A 23,666-nucleotide genomic window follows, 5' to 3' on the forward strand; every position below is an offset into this window, starting at 1 on the left:
CCGCAGTAAAATTGACAGGCATTTGAATTTCAGACTTCAGGTTTCTGAATGTTTGATTCCTTGCAGATTTGATGGTGCAGTGGTAGTATTGTTGCCTCACAGCTATAGGTTTTCTGGTTTGATTCTTGGTTGGGGTGGCTTCTGTGTGAGTCTGCATCTCCTCCATGTGTTTGTGTGGATTTGCTCTGGTGCCCTGCCATTTTACAAAGACGTGTCTGCAGTTTTAATCCCTGCTGAAAATTGGTTTTGTTCTGTCCGCAGTAAAATTGACAGGCATTTGAATTTCAGACTTCAGGTTTCTGAATGTTTAATTCCTTGCATAATTGATGGTGCGGTGGTAGTATTGTTGCCTCACAGCTATAGGTTTTCTGGTTTGATTCTTGGTTGGGGTGGCTTCTGTCTGCATCTCCTGCCTGTGTTTGTGTGGATTTGCTCTGATGCCCTGCCATTTTACAAAGACGTGTCTGCAGTATTAATCCCTGCGTCTCTGCTGAAAATTGTTTTTGTTCTGTCCGCAGTAGAATTGACCGCATTTGAATTTCAAACTTCATGTTCTTCAGAATACATAGTAGCACAACCTTTTTTTCTAGCAATTTTCTAAGTTTATAAGATGAATATTTTAAATTTGTCCCTATTTTTGGGACTGTATTCCCCCATTATTGGCTTCGTCCAGGTTTTTGTGCTAAGGTTGACAGCTATGGCAAGAACTGAATTCACTGAATATGGACTGTAGAATTGTGCATATTTACTGATAAAGGTGCACTGTAGAATTGTGCATATTTACTGATAATGGTGGACTGTAGAATTGTGCATATTTACTAATAATGGTGGACTGTGGAATTGTGCATATTTACTAATAATGGTGGACTGTAGAATTGTGTATATTTACTAATAATGGTGGACTGTGGAAGTCTGAGTAGACTTTTTTATGATAAATGTTCTCAACTGGGCAGTTTTGCCATTATGGGTGCATATGTTTTGTTTCATTGCTTACTGGAAAGATGTTCAAAACAAATTTAAAACACCCTCTAACAAGTGTACTGTATTGTACAAGGAATATAATTTTAGTACAATGAGGAAGGTGTATCAAAGAGCACATGTATGTTTCATATGCAAGGGGCCTATGATTCGAAAACAGCCCAAAATTAATCTTTATCTGCCACTGGCAAAATGTATTTTCTTTGAATGTGGGTTTCAATGAATGTGAGTTTCAAGGGCAGAGAAGTTTTAATGCTAAGTTTTCATTGTGAGACTGCATTGCTTTGTTTAACAGATTACTTAATGTTTGTGCTGTAAAATACAAAATAAAACTTTCAAATGAAGTCCAATCATTGAAGTAAAGCAGTATGCACATTAGTGTTTATGGTAAATGGAGTGAAATAGCCAAGTAATGGTTAATTGGAATGGCTGCAGAGGCTCCAGTTCAACCATTATTTTGTCAGGGGAAGGGCAGCAAACTCAGACAGGCCCAGCTGAACTATACCTCCCAACTGTCCAGATTTTCAAAGAATGAATAGATTTTTGCTTCTTATTTTTGGTTTGTTGTTCATAAAATTTGTAGTTTTAATTCCTAAATGATTTGCCAGAAGTCACTAAATAATAAGTTTCAGACTTCATAACCTTCATAAAATGCATGTTAAAGTAAGAGCCGTTCTATCAACTGTCTCAATTTATACAAGAGCAATTTTTAGTACTGTTTATATGTGCCCCAATATATTTGGCCTTGTTCAGATTTACTGCATTAACAGGTTGAGAGGTACATGCAAATAAATTGCTTTATAGAATTAGGCATAGCCAACCTCTCAACTGTCCCCAATTTTTGGCTCAAAATGTTGCTCTTCCCCTAATAATCCCTCCAAAAATAGCAATTTTGGAAGAAAACATGGAGGGTTTACAATTAAGAAATAACTGTAATAATCAAAGTTATAGATTACTTGAAATGCATGTAGATTCTTTTATTTTGTCAGCTGCTCAAGGTAGCAGTACTAATATTAAAGTGTCCCTTCTTTGACAGGTAGAAGCTGTATTGTGTGTCTATTTTATATTTTGCATCACATTTTTGGTCCATTTTTCATAAAATTGTGTTTTTGGCAAATTAGTGACAAATCACTAAAGACTGAAGTTAGAAAATGACAGACATTTGAGTTTCAGATTTTATACCCTTCAGAAAATTCATACTAATGCAAGACCTATTCTATTATCTTTCTAAGTTTATTAGAGCAATATTTAAAATTGTCCTTCTTGTTGTGCCTTTGTCCCACTTCTGTGTATGGCTTTATCCATATTTCTTGCTCTTGAAGTTGAGGGGTATGACAAATGTGTCAGGCCATCACAGTCAGCCAGAGAGATTTCAAATTGTGACATGCTTGTTGCACCCCACTCCCCATGTAGTGACTCTGGATGTGTCCAAGCAAGGCAAGGAGTAGTTGTATCTACCTTGGATGGGGAGGACACACTGCATAAGTACTACAGTGGCTTTTCATCTGTCCTTGATTTTGCAGAATGGTCTGGTTTCTGTCATATTTTTGTACTGTTGATTTATGCTTATTACTCAAAGTGCCTGTTGCTCTGTGTTTAAGTAGCAATGCTTTAATGACCATAAGGTAAGCTTGTCTGACATCGTAAGATGCAAGTAAGCTTTAATAAGCATACTGTTAAAGAATTGCCAACATTGAAAGCCTTTCTGTTGTTGCCATGCAGAGAATACTTGACTAGATAATGTATAAGCCTTGGGTATTAAAGGACAGGATTCCATTATTTTAAAAAGCTCATTACACTTGTTGGAGACTTCCAGTCATCTCTACAGGCTTTACCCGTAAACTAAACAGAATGCCAATCATGTGTGGTCCATAACCTGTACAGTAATCCTTTAAGCAATGTATCTTGAGCTTGTTTCTTGTTTGCTTTTCATTTTTACTTTTATCATGTTTTCCCCATGAAACGTTGTCAGGCAGCAGGTCTTTTTGGATAAGAAACATTTTTACAAGTGGGGGCATCACATAGATTTCTACTTTCAGCATGTTGCTTGGTACTTTAATAAAGCTGAATATATTATAATTAGAACTGCAGTGCAAGGAGAAGTAGTTTGAGTTGAGTGCTTCTGGTTTTCTTATACTTGATTTTGACTGGCATTCCAGTAATGTATTTAAAAAGTAATTTATTTTTTCATGCCTCACAACCTTTTGTTTCCATCTAGATATTAAGTAAGCTGTCATGCAGCCAATGCATTGAAATATTTTTATTCTTCTACACTTATTTTTGTCTTGATTGGACTTTCATAATGATGGTTTGCCACCCAGGGCAGCGTATTTAATTAAAGTTAGTTTTTTTGTGGTTTTGTGCATAGCTCCTCCCCTTTATGGTTGACCACACCCCTTCCCTTTGACCCCGCCCATTCAGCGTCTCCTGCAGCCCCCCTGTGATTTGAAGTCACCAGCCGCCACTGCATGTACACACTCAGCAGACTAGCAGACTGCAAATGTAGTAACAAGTAGGGGGTTCTTTATTGATAATCACCACTTGTATACCTTTTTTACATACTAGATGTTATTTATACTAGCTATTTTATTTACACCTTTGTACAGGTACAGAACAATTTGATATTATTAAACACATCCCCCCACCCTTTTTCCAAAGCCAAAAATGTGTCTTCTTTAAGATCTCTGATAATAACCATTTCCCATTAAACTTTACTTCAGTTAGTCTCCCAGTCTGTAATGTCCATGGAATAAAAATGTTATTTTATCAATTTTATTTCTACTTCTTTTTGTTTTTATTACCATAATATCCATATTTAAACATGTCCGTGTTTAAGGTATTCAACCTTTTCAAAACCCTCAGTATTTTGTATTTACATATTTCTTCCCATAACTGCTTTATTCTAAAACATTTCAAAAACACATGTTCTGCTGCTACAAGTTCCCCACAATGAATACGTGTTCTTTCTTGCTTTCTTTTATAAGGCATAGTAGCATTAATAGGTAATTTACCTATTGATAATCTCCAGAAAAGTCTTTAAATTTTCTTACACCACCTAAATCTCATTTTTAATAGCATTTTTTTCTCCATCTCTAAATGTTTCCAAGGAAAAATGAAATAATGTTCTTTCATAATATTCAAATCCCACTCTTTTCTATATTTTCAACAAGGTCCACATTCCATTTCTATAAGATTTTATTTTGATTTTCCTTTGTATCTTCATTCATGTCACTTTTCACCTTTTCCACGTACTAAGGCGCTGTACAAATTCAGTGAAGCCACATGCACAATTGGGTTAATTAACTCTAACCCCCTTCCTCTTCCCTTACATATAAAATCCTCCTTTGTACTGGATTTAATCTAGCACCCCATATGAACGAAAATGTAATAGACATTATTTTTTTTAATAGTTAGTCAGAATCACATAAATACTTACTATATATGCTAACATGCCTAAAAGAATATTCTAACAAATACACTTTTTCTTTTATAACAACTTATATGAATTCCAAAATGTGCATATATCTCTTAATTGCTGCAAAATTTCCTCCCATTGTTTTTTCTTATGGCCATTTGATTCAGATACTTTTCCTTGTTCATCGATAACCTATACATTGAATTGTATGTCTTCTATATTTCCCATAAATCCAAAACCTTTTTTTATCTTTTATTTATACTTAAACCAAGTATCTTTTATTAACTTTCCAATTGTCTCTTCCATCCATTCTTTGTTCTTAGTAACTAACAATGTACCATCTGCATAGGTATATATTATTGGTAATTGTATTTCCTCCATTATCTTATAACCTGCCATATTTAGTTTTCTAGTCATTTTTTATTGACAATCACATTCATAACTAAAGCAAATATAATACTGCTTGCTGAACAGCCTTGACTTATTCCACATTCTATTTTAATTTCCTCACTTAGTCATTTAATATTTTTAAATTGATTTTCTCATATAAGGATTTAATGGGTCTATATTGTATTATCGGGTAATGAAAAGAGCAATGCTCTTTCATCGATCTGATAATGTCAAAAGGAAAAAAATAGCAAAGTCACGGAACATCGATTTTTTTTTTTTTTTTTTTTTTTTCCCCCAGAGAAAAAACTTGGTGGGCCATCTTCGGGACTTTGCCATTTCCTCCACTATGGTGCGATCTCAGACTTGGTATATTTAAGTAGGAGGGGTGACATTGGTGGGTGTGGGGGGCAAAGCCCTTCACTTAAATTTGTGTTTAAACTTTTTTTTTTTTTCTGGCGGAGCAGCAAATTTTTTTTGTGACTTTGACATTATCGGTTCAATGAATGAGCATTTGCTCTTTTCATCATCCAATAATGTGATATAAACACGATTTAATTACTTTTAATATTCTTTTACTTTTGTTATAAGCCCCTAATATATCCCATAAAGCTTCATACTGTTTGTGTCTTTCGGCTTTTCCTAGTTAGGGGACACCACAGCGGAACTCCGGTCCACTAATGATTGGCAGTTGATTTTTACGTACCGGCTTGCCAGGCCTGACGCACAACCTTCAACGAAGGTATGCCCATTCACGCATGTCTCCACGCAGAAGATGCTCTAGCTGAGAATCGAACCGGACAGCGTCTTACTGTGAGGCGACAATGCTACCGCAGCACCACCACCGTATTTTATCAAATCTATTACCATGATTTTAGCTTCCACCTTTTTATTTATAATGTCATCTTTTACTTCTTTTACTATCCATAGTAAATCCCGACTTCCTTTCCCCTTTCTGCCAAAACTTCTATGGTCAGTCAACTTCTGTACTTTGATAGTCTTTTAGTTATTATTCTCATAGGATCATAGGACCTACTTGAGTCACTCACAATACAACAAAACAACCTAGTTATGGGTGACTTTAACTATCCCTCCATCGACTGGGCAAACCAAGAAATGAAAAGTTAATATTAGCGGCCAAAGATAGTGGGCTGTGTACACATTAGTATACAAAAGTCCATTGAACATGTGGGAGAAGCAGACACATTGCGGGTGCTGCATTGAGCACTTCTGGCTGACATCAAAGATTGAAACAGTACTAATTTCATGAACTTTAATCGTACTTTGACTTAGGAATGGGGTCCATTCCCCTCATGGTATTAGAAACCCAAAAGACTTGGAGAAGTTAAAAAACTGGGAGTAAACCGATATGTTATTAGATGGGTAACCAACTGTTTCACTGACAGAATGTGCATATAGTCAAAGCAGGGTAATCTACCTCTACCAGCAGACCTATTAGTAGTAGTGCTCCACAAGGATCTGTGCTGGGTCCCACAAGGATCTCTGCTGGGTCCCACAAGGATCTCTGCTGGGTCCCACAAGGATCTCTGCTGGGTCCACTTCTGTTTGGAATCTATTTCTCAGAAATTCAGGCGAAAATATATGGCCTGTGGCTTACCAAGTTTTCTGATGACTGCAAACTGGATGCAATCATTGAAACCCAAAACGATGTCACCATACTACAAAAAGGACATAGACAGACAAATGATTGGTGCCAAAGCCACAGACTCAAACTTAATGCAAATAAAATGTATTGTCATCCCCTTCAGTAAAGATAAAGTCCCAGCAAATTACAACATTAAGAATATCCCCCTAAGTTTGAACCAAGTGGTGGGAGACTTGGGAACACAGGTTGATAGCAGACTTAACTTTGATCATAATGTGTCCATAATGGTGTGGAAGGGCTTCTACATTGTCCATCTCATAAGTAAGAGAATAGCATCCAAAACAAAGGAGGTTATAACTCCTCTGTACCATCCCTCATCAGACCAATAATATAGTACAATGCTCCCTTCTGTATGCACTTCACCAGACACCTGCAGCCGTTGGAGAGACCTCATAGGTTTCTCACCAAGAAATTTGAAAGGCCTTCATCACATGACCTATACGGACAGACTGAAGGCACTGACACTATATCTGTATCCTATAGACTGCTTAGAAGCGACTTGTGCCTGACATACAGAGCAGTCTCAGACCCTGCTTTAATGGAAATGCACATTCACAAATCTAATGGGGCAAGACTCACTCACTCTAGAGACCTTAACCTAGCCTGCAAAATAAACAGAACTTGCCAGGGACACAGATATGTCTCCCTGAGGCTGCCACTCCTCTGGAACAAACTACCAATTCAAGTTAAACAACACTCCTCAATGACTGTATTTAAGCGTAACTTGGGACAGTTGGATGGGAAGCTATAAACTCACTCCAGGGGTTTCACCTATGTCCCTCTTGGATAGGGGCAGTCGTTGCTGATCCTAAATTTGTCTGCTAATATAGGCTATTTCTCTTAGTCTATGAGAGAAACAAGGGTAAAACATAGCTGGCATGTAAAAGCCCTAGGCCCAATAGCCTAGTAACCTCCTATGATCCTATAGGTCTCCAATTTGTTTATATTTTCTTTCTCTCTTTTTTCCATATGAATTTCATGATTCCCATACATATCTCTTTATATGTTATCCCTATCTTTACCCATTCATGTAATACCTCCACAAAAAAGACTTTTTGCCAGTTTTACATATCATTGTACATATGATGTTCAATACCATGCATTCCTGTAGCTAGATCCAGATTGAGATCTTTAAGTATTTCATTTAACTCTTTCACATTTTTTTCCAAACTCTCATTATCTTCTCTGCTTGCTTAACAGTCTATTTCTGTGTCACTTTTAACTCTTTCTTTACAAAAGTATGTTTTATATACTTTTTTTTTAATCACTTCAAATATTCTTTTTTGTGCTGTTATTTTTCTCCTTCATTATTGTTTAATTCCCTTATTATTCTTGTATTCTCTTTTATTAATTTATTCGATTTAAGGTACCACCTTATCTTTTCTTCCTTGTAAACAATATATATAATATAATTATATAACAATCTTATAATCTTTTCCTAATTTATATCATGTATTTCTTTTTCTTTCTCATAAAAAACTGTATTATCCTTCAATGCTTCCTTAAGCACTTCTTGACTCAACTGCTTAGATTTTATTTTCTCTGTCCTTCTCCTTTCAACTTGATAATCCAAATTTTTTTTTACATTTTTCCTTAAAACGTATCCAGCAACTTGTCCAGTCTTCATAAAATATTCTCTTGCCTATGTGATCGTTCCATAGCTTATTAATCTTTCTTCTTTATTTGTCTTTTTCATTCATCCTCTTGACATATTTACCTATGCTTATATATCCTTCTTTCTCATGTACCTCTATCCATATGGCTACATGATCTGAAAAGCTTGTTCTTTTATCCCTTTCTGCAGAATTTATAAACTGTCAGTCACTAAAAAATAATTTTGGTTTTAATTTAATTTCTTCTGCAAGTCCAGTGTTTATTATCACATATGTATAGCTTTCCACTTTTCATTATCACATGTATAGTTTTAACATCACTTCATTTTTTTTCATTCCTATTTTTAAATTGCAGTTAAAATCCCCCAATAATATTGTATCCATATTAACAACTACCTCATTTAAAAAATTTTTAAACATTATCTATTTCTTTCTTTGTAACCTATGCATATGTTGCAATAATTCTATAAACATTTGTTTTCCATCTTAAATCTATTACCTTTATTCTTCCTAATTCTACTATTGTAAAATCCAAGATTTTAATGTTTTCTTGACATAACACATCTATTCCTGAACACATATCTTTTCCCACATTCCATATAATGTTCCCCCATAATGCTTCACTTTCTAACCTTTCTTCATCTGTCAACATTCTAGTATCTTCTAATATAATTACGTGCATTTCAACTGAAGCACACCATTCTAAAATCCCTAATCATCTTTTAACAATCTTCATACTATTAAGATTTAAAGCTAAAATCTTCAGCCTTTAAATGAAGTTAGTATAATTATTCCTCTTTCATCCTTTATCTTTTTTCTTTCACAATTTAAACTTATAAACCAAAAAAAAGATGGATTCCTGGAGAATTCAGTAAACTAGTAAATCCAGAACTCCAGTAAACACAAGGCACCAATAAAGGCAGTCCAACCGTGCTTCCAAAAAAGATCCCAGCAAGTTTTAACAGATAGTAGTTTTATTCCACAAAATGACAAACAGCAGCAAATAAGCAAGGATTTAGCTTTCATCTCCCTACAAGAAACTTCATCAGAAAGAATCAAAGTAGTGAACTCCCTCAAGCTCTTAAATACTACTGAAACATTTTCATTGGTTAAATTTCAAATGGTTAATTTTCAAAATAAATACCCCTCCCATTAACACAGTCAAGTAAAATAAAGTTCAAATTCCATTTAAAAGCCTCAGTAGTATTACAATGTACAATTCTAACGTGTGAGAACACTTTAAAAAGCAAATTGTGTGCATGTGTACACATACACCTCTAGAAATGTATACATATAAAATTGTAAAGGACTATATATGTAAATATACGTTTATGCAGTTGTATGAATATATATTAGTAACCTTTAAAAAGTAGTATTTTAATGTTTTTTAAAATGTTTTATTTCAATTTTTTAGCCCTTAACTTCATACTGTTAAACTTTCTTTTCCTCTCATTCACCCTTTTCATATAGAATTTCTCCTTCCTCTTACTACTTGCCAGATTACATATTCCTTCTCGCGCATATCAAGCACCTCTTCTTCCCCTTCCCTTTCCCCATCTTTTTCCTCCCATCTTAAATCTTTATTTCTTTCCTGTCTACTATCCTGTCTTTATTGTTCCTTTTCTATATTTTTTTATCTTTATCATATACCGGATCTTGTGTACATTCTTTTCTTGCAACTTCTACATTTTCTTCACAATCTACTCATGTATGTCCAGTTTTTCCACATATTTTACATTTCATATCACATTTCCTTACCTCATGCCCTGTTTTGCAACAAATAAAACATTTTTGCTTATCACATTCATTAATCCAAATGATTACTTTTACCACAGGAAAAAAACGTTTTTGGCTGCCCTTAATATCTAACAAATCCTCGGTTACCATTCACAGTCATCACACTTTGGATATGTGTAACATTATCACTTTCCATTTTCCAAATAGTCCCATATTTCCAAGACCCAGTGCATAAACGTCAGTCATCATTTATTTTTGTTCTGTCTTTATTTTTACATATAATCATTAAATATTCTGTCAATTCCTCTTTTTCAACTTCTATTCTAAATTGTATCAAAACTCTTTTTTGGTTTCTCTATGAAATGCAATTCTTTTTTTGTTCATACTGTTTTAAAAAAATCTCCATATGTTGTCCTGTTTCAAAGAATATATCACAGTATGTTTCTTTATCAATAACAATAAAGGCTCTTACCTGCTTGGGTGAAACACCCAGTGATGCAATTAGTGTTCCATACTTCATACCTTTCAAGTCCTTTCTCATTCTTACTGCTTACTCTTATAAAGATTTTTTTTCACCTCCTTCACTTCTTCGGCTCTTCTTTCACCTTCTTTCACTGTCTGTGTGTATGATTTCTTTTTTATCATGTTCTACACAACCTCCTCTTCTTGTACATTCTCTGTAATTTCACCCCATGAAGCTGCCACTTCACTCTCCAGTTCATTCTGATTAATCATTTCCTTTAAATAAACATCCCGCAGCCCTCCCAATTGGAAGGTTGTAATATGTCCCTGCTGGCTCTCTCCATCTCCTTCCAACAGCCTTTCCTGGGATAGATGCTCCAAATCTGGTACAGCTTCAACAACCTTCCATTCCTTCCTTTCTCCGCTGATATGGGCGATGCCTCTGCTTCTTCTGCTTCACTTAGCGGAGCCTTTACGAGAAAGGCACTTGTCTCCATCTTCGCTCAAGCCACAATATGACTGGATAGCCTGGTGGCCATGATGCGTCTCTAAGGTCATGTTGAGGTTTGCTGCAGTACACTGTGGTGCTGGCACTTGGTGGTTGATGGAGATGCAAGCTTTTCTTACATCTAGTAAGACTTCTTCATTAATTTTATTTCCCTGGCTCCCATGTCTTAATTGTAATGCCTACCTAATAAAGGAATTGTCATAACATAATCCAGAATGCTGAATTGTTTTATATAAGAATTTGATAGAATATATTGCAGTACTTTATTATTATGAAATGTAATTAAACAGAAGAAAATATCAAAATCACTTTAGAACTTTCTGATGCAGGACAGCAAGCCCCCCACTCCCCCATACCCCTTCCTTTATTATATCGTCTCTCAAACTGTACAACCTCAGGAAGAAAAAAATTACAATTATTCCCTCTTCCCCAAGGTTTCTCATCTCAGCATTATTGTTATTAAGTAATGAGGTGAGGGGGTGTCCTCCTGCAAATACATGCTTTTGTAATTTGCTTTCCAGTGTTTAGTACTGCAATATATTTGCTTGAATTTTGAATGATGATTTCAGTTACTCTGTCTAGAAAGTAACTGATTTTAGTGGCAGAGGACTACAAATTGAGTTATGCAGAAGTCTTTTTGATGACATTAAGTAAACACTTTTGTATGCATAGTGATCATTTTAAGGGTGTTACCCACAAGAAGAGTCTTATGTAAAAATTATTATAGCAAACAGTCTGCATTTTTTCCTAATTTTTTTACTGAACATCAGCCATCCTGGGACTGAGCATCTCATCTATTCCTTCTTCTCTGAGAGATTTCTTGAAGGGGTTAAATAAAAGTCTGACACCCTCCCCATGTCTTCCACTGTCCAGGTTACTAGCAGACCAAATATTCATTGTTATTCTTTATTTCTGTGCCACTAATAATTGTCTGACTCTCATGCCAAACAAATTCAGAATGTTCAGGAAGCTGTGACATCCCACACTTTCTCTGCACCTCACCACCCACACATCAGTTGTGTGAAAGAGTTTGTACAAAGCTTCGAGAAAGATATTAATGTTATAGCCCTTATGACAAGGTCCTTGTTAAAAGTCATAGCCCCTGTAGTAAGGTCCATGTTAAAGTCATAGACACTGTGGTGACATCCTTGTGAAAGTCGTAGTCTGTGTGATAAGTGTTACATTCAAAGTTCATGGGGTAAGGTCCCTGTTACAGTCATAGCTTGTGGGGTGAGGTTTTTGTTGCTTATAGGCCCTGTGATCAGGTCCCCATTACAGTCATAGTCAATGTGGGGTATGGCCAAAGTCATAGCCTCTGTGGGATAAGGTCCTTGTTAGTCATAGGCCCTGTGATCAGGTCCCTGTTACAGTTGTAGCCTATGGGGTAAGATCTCTGTTACAGTCCTAGACCATAAGGTAAGGTCCCTGTTAGCCATATCCCATGGGATAAGGTCTTGCAGCATGAGCTACTTGATTTCCTTTATCACAGTGGCGCACATGTAGTCGCTAACACTACACCAACCATGTTGCTTTTGCACAGAAAGTTATGCCACAGACTGGAGATAGTGAAATCAAAAACAGATACATGCATTGCACATACAGTTTTAGCACTTGAATGATAAGCCATTAAGAAGTATTAGTGTTGTCAGCAAGTGTTGTGACTAGAGACTGACAAAGGCCAACTGGGTCAAAGTGTTTTGAGAAGTTGTCTTTTAATGTGTCCTGGTGTTATAGTACACAAGAAAATGGAAGGACCAGTTAAGAGATACTTAGCAGTGAGATGTTGTGCAGTCAGTTACTATGTTAACCACAAGGTGAACAAGATGGATAAGTGTTCAATCACAGCCATTGACAGAAGACTGTTAACCAGAGTTCATACCACAAAACTGGTCCCTGAAAGAGTTCAAGTAGAAGAAGGCTTGATGACCAAAGAGCACTTCAGACAGAAATGACTGAGCAGTTTCTCATCCCGAGAGGAATGATGGAGCAGAACTATTTACAGGATGTGATGGATGCCTCAATTCTTTCCACACCAGACCATGATTAGGATGCTGGTATCACGTCATTCTGATGAAAGGGCCTACCTAGATCAGGATTCTAAGCCCAGTAAGACCACAAAGACAGTATCATGAGCACCTGTGGATGGCTTCTTCATTGCTTAAATTTACAAATGGAAATATATGCGCATATGGGGAATGACTAATCATACTTTCAAAGTAGTATCAAATATTATGCTTGATATTATTATTAAGCACTGATTGTAAACTGAAAAAAAAAACAATCTTGTTTTGCACCTCTCTGATATCAAAGGAGTACATAACAAGTATGTTATGCATAGCTTACATGTTGCGCAGTAGTCTCTGGCTAGAGCACGCACAGCTGCCACCAAAGAATTGCATGAAAGTGATCTTTAAAAACTGTAAAACACAAGTAAAAAAGGGCAGACTGAAGTGTTTAAAAGCTGTTTGTCAGGAAGATTTGGCTTTGGGCTAGTATTTGTGTGGCAGGGCTAAGTGTTTTATGGCTTTCAAAGGTAAAAAAAATGTTTTGAGCTCCTACACTTATTTTCCTGTAATTAATACACCTAAACAAGTATCTGCAAAGTTATGAACTTCTAGCTCTTTCAATCCAACAATATAAACATCCAACTACTACCTCAACACTGTAAATCAATTTTTAAAACAAACACACTGGAGCCAGAATATATACCCCTCACTGGTGAGATCAGATCATAAACTAATCTCGCTGGAGGTCCTCATCCCGCCCCCACCTGAAACAAAAAAGACCACAGTGAAAAACTTCTCAAAAGCCGATTTCACACTTCTAAAAACTAGTGTGGTCTCCTTTAAGGCCCCTGAGCCAGTGGTAAACATTACTCAAACCGCTGAATCACTTACAAATGCCTTCTATCAGCACCTACAGGACTGCATGGATCAGGCAATCCCAAACAAAACTAAGACTCTCTGTACCAAAGGCAAGCGTCCAGTCTGGTGGACCCCAGCCATAAACAAGCTCTACAACAAAAGGAGGAAGCTACTACAAGATAGAGCAAAATCCTTGAAAGGTAAGACACCTTTGATCATTATAAGTAAAAAACTAAGAGCTCTCATAAAATCATCCAAGGCAAATTTTGAGAGAAAAATCGCCAAGGACTCTACAGAGAATCATAAGGCCTTCTTTAGCTATGTTAGAAACCTAGGAGGAAACTCCCAGATATGCTCAGAATTAGTTCAAAATGATGTGAAAATTACTGAACCTACACACATTGCCAACATACTGGCTGACAGGTTCAGTGCAAACTTCTCCCCCCCCCCCCAAAAGGAGAGATATCTATTCCAGAGGATTGTAGCCCCGAAACATCTCCAACGCCCAGGTGAGAGCTGCCCTCACTAAGGCAAAAACACAGCATCCATGGGACCGGATGGTGTCCCCGGCTGTGTGCTTCATGAACTCAATGAGGAATTAAACCCACAGTTAGGACAGCTGTTTAATCTTAGCCTCACCTCAGGATACGTACCCAAGGAGTGGCGCACGGCGACTGTGGTCCCACTTCATAAGGGCGGTGCCTCCACAGACCCTGGAAATTACCGCCCATTAGCTTGACAAGCCTTATCTGCAAAGCCATGGAGAGGATCATAATGGAACTCATAAATAAAGACATAGGGAACTTGCAGACTTTGGATCCAACTCAGTTTGGCTTTGTCAAAGGCAGATCCTGCCTCTTAAACTTGGTTGACTTTTTCGAGACAGTCACCAAGGCCATTGATGAGGAAAGGCAGTCCATACAGCCTACCTCGACCTGGCAAAGGCCTTCACACAATACCCCACTCAGGTATCATCGAAAAACTCATCAGCTTGAATGTAAACCCATACATCACAAGATGGGTTGCAAACTGGCTAAGTGACAGAACCCACAGGGTCAGAGTTGCTGGAGCCATGTCAGACTCAAAGCCTGTCACAAGTGGTGTCCCACAGGGCTCAGTCCTGGGTCCACTCTTGTTCGGCATCTACTTTTCTGAAGTACAAGCAAACACAGGAGGGTTATGGCTGACAAAGTTTGCAGATGACTGCAAACTGGCGCCATAGTCGAAAACACATCTGACACAGATATCCTCCAGAAGGGCCTCACAGAAATGGATAACTGGTGCCAGAGCCATGGCCTGAAGTTAAACGCCAAAAATGCATAGTCATACCCTTTGGGAAAAACAAGGCTACCCCTAGCTACCATATAGGTGGCAATCCACTGAGCACAGAAAAAGTCATCAGAGATCTGGGGACCCAGGTTGACAGTAGCCTTCGCTTGACACTCATGTTGCTAAAGTAGTTAGGAAAACCTTCTATATCACCCACCTGATCATGAAGGGATTCACATCTAGATCAAGGGAGGTCATCGTCCCCTGTACTCATCACTTATTAGACCTATGATTGAGTACAATGCCCGTTGAATGTATCTGACCAGACACCTGCTGCAGCTTGAAAGGCCCCAAAAGTTCCTCACCAAAAGGATAAAGGGTCTCAAAAATATGTCTTATGCTGCCCGACTGAAAGAACTCCAGCTCTATTCAGTCTCATACCGCTTGCTCAGAGGTGACCTGTGCCTGACATATAAGGCCATGTCAAACCCAGATTTGATGAATATGCTTCACCTCAAAAATCTAGATCCTCAGAACCACAAGGGCGGAGACTTAAACCTTGACACGGTTATAAATAGAACGTGCTGGAGGGACAGATTCATCACCCAGAGACTCCCTATGCTGTGGAACAAAATCCCGGTACATGTGAGGCAGAGCACCTCTCTGGTCTTGTTCAAGAGGAATCTTGACCAATGGATGGGAGATTGCAGATATACCCCAGGGATTACTTCAGCGTCACTGCTTGACAGAGGCACAGCAAAATGATAGGCATAGTTTTTATTCAAACTAAAGGGGTGGCGAAAGCCACATAACTATGGGCTAGGCTTATAAATGCCCTTGGGCAGATAGCCTAGTATGAACCTATGAACCTATAATAGTACATTGGAACAGCTAAAACTCCAGTTTACTACAAAAGTTATGATCACATCTCCAGATAATTACTATTTGTGTGTTCTTAATATGGATGTTAAGATTCACTTCTCAGGATTTGGTGTCAAGATTAATTTCTTGACATCATTTTTATCAAACAAATAATAGATTGGTTATCATCGGAAACATGTTCAATAACCTTTATGTTGTATATCAATATTCAGAAGAACAAAAGTAATATTAAATCACTTGACATGATTTTGCATGAGAATCAAGTACATTGCTTCAGAGACAGTAGTGCCAACCCCAGCTAGAAAGTATATATATATATATATATCTGAAACACATATAATGAAATGTACTGTATTAAATAATTGGCCTACATCTAATGTTATGTCTGTTTTTTTCTCCAATGTTTATAAAATTAAAAAGGGGGAGGACAAGTAATTTATGTCCATTGAAGCATATAAGTGTGTGTGTGTGTGTGTGTGTGTGTGTGTGTGTATATGTGTATATATATATATATATATATATATATATATATATATATATATATATATATATATATATATACACACACACACACACACTCATTTTCTTATGTGGGTGTATTATTGTAATGTTTTAAGGCAGTGACTCAAAGGCTGAGGGCCTGTGTACACAGTCTGTATTTAAGAACATCCCTACCACATTTTTTGTGCTGTCTAATCACCCAGAAAGGTTATACTACACTTTGTGGTAACCTTTATAAATCTCCGTCAACGTTTAAGGCTGCACGAAATTCAGTAGGAAAACTAAAATTGAGAGTAAGAAGGTGGGAGTTATACTTGTGTTGCCTAATCACTCAGAATGGTGTCCACTTACTGTAGGAATCCAGTCTAGAGTGTTCAGCAGCCCAACACCAGCATTTGTTTATCTGTAATGCTATGCAGTTCAAATTCACAACAGTAAGTTAAGTGCAAGTGTCTGGAAAAAATTACGTTCACTTTAGTCTTGGGTCATTACGTTTTTAGTAAGAGTACTGAAAGGTTAAGCTGTGACTATAGACAGTTTAAATTGTTTATTGGATGATATGACCAGATGAGTCATTCAGATATACCACCACTATGAAAGAGTTTTTCCCTATTTATATATTTTTGATACATTCTTGCTATTTTATGTAGGTAAAGTAAACAAGGAAAGGCATTATATTCAGGTTAGTTCAAATACATGTGTACTTATTAAAAATAAAAAAAAGTTTACTCTGAAATGTTTGTATTGAATTGCTGTACTGAATCTTTCAATATTATTTTGTTAAAGGAACTGACTGGGAAACTGCCAAAAGAATATCCACTGGCACCTGGAGAGAACCCCCCTCGAACTCGGAGGAGGATTGGTGCTGCATTTAAACTGGATGAGCGTACTATTCAAATCAAAGGAGAGGTAGGAAAGGGAACCTAAGCAGCGTTCATTTTCTAGTAATGATTAACACTGCTGTTCAGTGTCATTACTACCAATTCAAGGTTTTCATTTTATATGATTGTGACTTTAAGATAACCGCAGCAGTACTAACCTATTCCATTAAATAGTTTGTAACTTACGTTCATATGTGCGTGTGATCACAGAGCTGTATTTCTGTAGCATTACAACCTATAAAAGATTTTAATGCCTGTGATTGTGTTGCTTTTAGACAATTACAATATTGTAAGCATATTCCAGTAAATAGTTTGTAATTTATGTAAAGGTACTGATCTTAGATAGTTAAATTGATGTAGGAAGCTTCATGTCGGGCAGTTGCCCTATGTAACAGAGGTGTAGTGGTTAACTTGTTGGATGGAGTGGGATCATTCTGTTGAGCTTTAATGGAACGGGATGTTAAACAAATGTTATATCATCCATGAGCCTACATAGCAACCAGAAGGTGTCTACAGACATTCATTGAGATTAATGCTAATTCCGCGGTGGTACAGTGGTAGCATTGTTACCTCACAGCAAGAGGTTCTCCCATTCAATTCTCGGCTTGGCTTGGGAGTGCCTTCTGTGTGGAGTCTGCATGTCCTCCCCCGCGGTTGGATAGCATTCGAAAGACATGTGTGTGTAAATGGGCGTGCCTTTGTTGAAGGTTGGGCGTCGAGCTGGCACCTCAGCATTTCGTAAAAATCTACTGCCAATCATTAGTGGACGGGAGTTCCGCTGTGGCGACCCCTTACCGGGAAAAAGCCGAAAGACAAACAAAAACAACAACAACAACAACAACATTCATTGAGACAATATATATACTTTATCATTTACATTTATTAATGTTATTTCTTAGTTATCACCTAATGATAATGCATTGATGTTCATCGTGCATACAGCTGCAGTAATCACAGATGGGTTTTCAGCCATCAGGCGGTCCCTCGGTCGGCCGAATTCCAAAGTCTTGGTCCGGCGTCGGTTGTCGCCGCCACTCTTCTGACGTCAGGAAGGCCAGAGTATATAAGACACAGCCGACGCCATGTTCTTCAGTCTTTTTTGCCGCACGGTGCCCGAAGCAGAAGCAGTTCGCAAGTGCCGGTCGGCCAGCTCCAGAATTACGAAAATATTTGGAACGAAGTCTTCATTAAAGCTAAGTACCCCGTTGGGGAAACTTCTCTTGCCTCAGACCGATGTCAGAAAAAGTTAATAATTGTATTTCTTGTGGGAAGCAAATACCGCATTAGGATTTCCATTCCCTTTGCATACCTTGTTTGGGCCCAGACCACGACGTCTCGGACTGTCGCTTTTGCGCTACTTTGAATAAACGCACTATCAAGTGTCGGGTGGAGTTCGCCCAACACTATTTTGGTAAAGCTTTTGACTATAAAATGTCGTCGGACACTCCGACTACCGTTTTATCCAAAAAACGCAAGGAAAAGGACCGACACGTGAGGCCCGCGGTCTCCGCTGACACCACGCCGAAACAGACTCCACGTGGTCCGGTTCTCAGCGAGACACCTTTGCAGTCCCTGACTACCGACGACACTCCTTCGGCGGTGTCTTCTGTACCCGAGACCGCTGGGTCCTCGGCCCTTTCCCAGACTACAACCGAAGCCCCGGCTTATGTCGAGCCTACTAATGTGGACAGGTCCACCTCCACCCATGGTGTATTTAGGCCTTCATCTTCTTTTTCTCTTAAGGCCTTTACTAAATCCAAAGCAGCCAGGCATCAAACTAGGCCTGCTGCTCAAGGCCCATCTCCTGGACCCATGCCTAAGAAACACATGCTTAAAATGGCTGAGGATCTAATTACTCTTATCAGAGGTTCTCAGCCCCCTCCTGACAAGAGACCCAGAGTGGAGGAAGAACCCCCCTCTTCTGATCAGGGATCCATTTTATCAGAACATTCTGATGCAGAGGAACACTCATACTCCCCTTTTGAGGATTCGGATGCAGAACAGTCCATTCCTTCTGTATCCCCCCCCTGAGGATTTTTCTTTTGGGGAAACCTTGCACACCTTGAGGGAACATTTCCATTGGGAAGGCCAAGACTTTTCAGATTCCAAGAAAAGACTTAGGGAATTTCTTTGGTTACCTCAGCACAGACCTCTGGCTATACCCCCTGTTTTGGAGGTACTGGATGATGTCTATTCGGAGGCTTGTCTTAATCCTGATTCTCTGCCTCCTGCACCAGTAAAGCCTGATAGATATTACAGAGTACCCAGTTCTCACCAATTTCTCTACAAAGGCCATAATGCTGACCCTGAAACCATTTCACAAGGCCCTAAGGGATTAAAGGCCTCCACTGCCAAGAATCCACTTCCTGCAGAAAGGGAATCTAGATCTTTAGAAAGGTGGGGTAAGAAGGTATATACCTCGGCCACCCTAGCCATGAGGGCCTTAAACTGTCAGTTTCATATGATTAAATATCAACAGTTTCTGTTATCACAATTAAAAAAACAAAATGTCTCAACCTGAACAACCAGATTTAAAAGAGTTACAGGATATGATGCATAGTGCAGAGCAAGTGGGTAAACACACCTTACAATGTGGTTATGATGCCCTAGAGGCCTCCAGTAGAGTGGCTGCTACAGGATCAGTCATTCGCAGACATGCCTGGCTTAGGGAACAAAATTTGCCTGATCATGTGAAAGCTAAACTTCTTGATGCTCCTTTACAAAAGGATGTACTTTTTGGTACTAATGCTGAGGATATACTACGAAAAATGGAAGAAAAAGCCAAATCTATGCAAACTGTCAAAGCTTTCTTACAGGTCCAGCCACCACGTTTTAGCAGGAATTGGCCTTCAAAAAACTGGTCCTTTCCAGCCACTGACAAGCCCCAAAGAGGTAGATACAGACGCACAAGGGGCAGAGGACAATCACAAGGATCATATAGAGGCAGACAATGGCAATCTCCAGCACCAAGAGGTGGTGAAGACAGTGCACAACAATACAGGAAGCAAACCCAATGACTCCCTCATTTCCATGCCAAGCAAGTCTCAGCTGGCAGCACCTTTGGGAGGAAACTAGCATTATTTGCAAGCAATTGGCATATTGTCACAACAGACAAATGGATACTGGACATTATAAACAGAGGCTACAAATTTCAATTTCACACTCTTCCAAAAATGAGAGGCATGCCAAACCTGCCACAAAATCAAAGGGCAGAGGCACAACTGCAAATTTCAAAGCTCCTAAACATGAGAGCTATACAAAAGGTACCTATGCACCAACAAGGTCAAGGTTTTTATTCAAGACTCTTTCTGGTACCAAGAAAAGGAACCGACTGGAGACCCATTCTGGACTTATCCATCCTTAACACATTTCTACTCGTACCAAAATTCAAGATGCTCACATTACAGCAACTTCTTCCCATGCTGGGCAAGGAGTTTTGGCTGGTAACATTGGACCTCAAGGAGGCATACCTGCATGTCCCCATCAGACAAAGCTGCAGAAGATACCTCAGATTTCTTGCAGGTTCAATCCACTATCAATTCTCTGCATTGCCCTTTGGCTTATCTACTGCGCCCAGAGTATTCACAAAGTGCCTGGCATCAGTGATTGCCTTTTGCAGACTTCAAGGGATACAAATTTACCCTTATCTGGACGACTGCCTGATCCAAGTGGACAGCAAACACATACTACTGGAACATCTGGCATATGTGACATGGCTCCTGCTTTCTCTGGGATACACCATCAACAAGGAGAAATCAAGGCTAACACCATCTCAGAAAATAACCTTCCTGGGTGCCAGCTTGGACACAAACACCCAGATGGCATATCTTACGCCAGAAAAACAAGGGCAATTATCTCAGTACTTCAAAACACTAGCAAAAAGTACCAGGCTTACTGCAAGGAAAATCCTGCAGGCTCTGGGATTTATGGCATCTTGCATTCTGCTAATCCCATGTGCAAAGTTGCATATGAGGAAACTTCAATGGTACCTAAAAAATCTATGGTCTCAACACAGTCACAGTTTGGAAGCAATTATACCAATAATTCCATGTTTACAAAAGGAATTTCTATGGTGGGCCCAAGCATGTCAAGTAAACACAGGCCTTCCATTCTGCAAGCCTCAAGCAAAACAAGTCATAACCACAGACGCCTCAGATTACGCCTGGGGGGCGCACATGAAGGACAGGAGCATTCAGGGCAGATGGTCCCACAAGGAAAAGCATCTTCACATCAATCAAAAAGAAATGCTAGCAGTAATAAATGCAATTACAGCTTTCAAGGACTTCCTGCATCCAGGACAATTACTGATAAGTACAGACAACACCACAGTAATGTGGTACATAAACAAACAAGGAGGAACACATTCATACCCCTTATGCAGACTAGCCATGACTCTTTGGAACTTGGCTCTGGAAAGACAAATCGAACTTCAAGCACAGTACTTGCCAGGACTGGAAAACACACTGGCAGACACTCTGAGCAGGAATATGACAGATCCACATGAATGGAAGTTACATCCAAGTGTGTTTACGGAAATAATCCAAGCGTGGGGGAGGCCAGACATAGATCTTTTTGCCTCCCACAGGAACCATCAATTGAAAAAGTTTTGTTCAAGGACCTTCCATCCAAAGGCCTGGAAAGTGGACGCCCTTTCTTTCAGTTGGACAGCATGGACAGTTTATGCATTCCCGCCTCTGCCTCTTCTGCCCAAGGTGCTTTTGAAAACAAGAACAGACGAACCGAGGATGATACTGATTGCTCCAGATTGGCCAAGGCAACACTGGTATCCACTCCTGAGGAGCCTAACGCATACTCCTCCCTGGTCCCTGCCTCTAATACCCCTTCTGCTGACTCAGAACAGCTACAAAACCCTTCACAGTCAGCTGAAAACACTCAACCTCGCTGCATGGAAAATTCCTTAACACCACAACAGACCCTACTCTCCAAGGAGGTGCAGGATGTCATTTTGGAGGCCAGAAGACCATCTACTAGAAAAGCTTACTCCGCAAAATGGAAGCGGTTTTGCTGTTGGAATGAGAAAAGAGGACAGGACCCTAGAAAATTGAACTTGCCTCAGGTTTTACAGTACCTAGCTGAACTGCTGAACAGTGGACTTTCATTTTCTTCCATTAAAATACATGCCTCAGCCATTTCTGCAGAATTCAACACGGATCCTCCCTTATTCTCTCACCCACTCTTACGACAGTTCCTCAGAGGGGCTAAGAATATAAGACCTCCAAGGAAGCAACCAATACCAGCCTGGGACCTTAATTACATACTAGAAAAATTAACATTGCCTCCCTTTGAACCTGCTGCCTTAACAGATCTGCAATATTTGTCCTGGAAAACAGCTTTCCTTCTGGCCATCACTTCAGCTCGTAGGGTTTCCGAACTACAGGCCCTCATGGCGGTGCAGCCCTTCCTCATCTTCCATCAGGATAGGGTTTCCCTTCGTACTAACCCATCTTTTATGCCAAAAGTGGTATCCAGGGTAGCCTTAAACCAAGCCATACATCTACCTACTTTTTATCCCAACCCTCAAAACAAAGGGGAAAGGCTGCTTCACTCTTTAGACATCCATAGGCAGCTATGTTACTATTTGGACAGAACAAAGTCCTTCAGGAAATCAGAACAACTTTTTGTGTCCTATGCCGTAGGGGCTCAAGGGAAACCAGTTACCAAACAGACCATTTCCAAGTGGATTGGCCACTGCATACGATTTTGTTACTCCTATCATGAAAAATCTGTCCCTTCTGGTATCAGATCTCACTCCACCAGGGCCACAGCCACCTCTAGAGCCTTCCTCAGAGTTGTACCTACTAAGGATATTTTGGAGGCAGCCACTTGGAGTTCTGTACATACCTTCACAAAACACTACCACCTGCCCCTATACTCCAGAACAAGAGCAGGCTTTGCCACTGCTGTTTTGCAGGGCATTCTGGCTCAACCCAGTTCCTCATAGTACCTACCACCCTATGCATAGCTTTGGGATTCTACCCATCTGTGATTACTGCAGCTGTATGCACGATGAACATAGTACAGTTTTGTACCTACCATAAATGTAGATGTTCGAGTGCTAATACAGCTGCAGTACAGGTTTCCCTCCCTCCTTCCCCACTTGGTAAGGGCATGGGGCCTATCAACCTCTTCATACTTCCTGACTGGGTTATCCTGCCATGTTTTATTTGCTTGCTTACACTGATTTTGCATTACTTTGCATTACTTGCATATGTGGATAAGCCTTATTTATGTATTGCCTTCCTTTTGGGGGCACCTGACATCTGGGGCAAGAAAGACTGAAGAACATGGCGTCGGCTGTGTCTTATATACTCTGGCCTTCCTGACGTCAGAAGAGTAAGTGACGACAACCGACGCCGGACCAAGACTTTGGAATTCGGCCGACCGAGGGACCGCCTGACGGCTGAAAACCCATCTGTGATTACTGCAGCTGTATTAGCACTCGAACATCTACATTTATGGTAGGTACAAAACTGTACTTTCTT

At 39.2% G+C, this 23,666-nt stretch overlaps 1 protein-coding gene across 3 annotated transcripts in view; it reads left to right on the forward strand.

Moving 5' to 3' along the window:
- The window catches only part of INAVA (innate immunity activator), a 301,511-nt gene that overhangs the window by 120,222 nt on the left and 157,623 nt on the right, over positions 1 to 23,666 (forward strand). For all 3 annotated transcript variants that reach the window (XM_044076668.1, XM_044076665.1, XM_044076666.1), the window contains exon 4: positions 17,069 to 17,191. In XM_044076668.1, coding sequence (XP_043932603.1) covers positions 17,069 to 17,191 — 123 coding nt within the window. The remainder of the gene's footprint in view (positions 1 to 17,068; positions 17,192 to 23,666) is intronic.

The sequence above is a fragment of the Protopterus annectens genome, chromosome 7.part0 (genome assembly GCF_019279795.1).
Source record: "Protopterus annectens isolate FY-2018-M chromosome 7.part0, PAN1.0, whole genome shotgun sequence".
Lineage (NCBI taxonomy): Eukaryota > Metazoa > Chordata > Ceratodontiformes > Protopteridae > Protopterus > Protopterus annectens.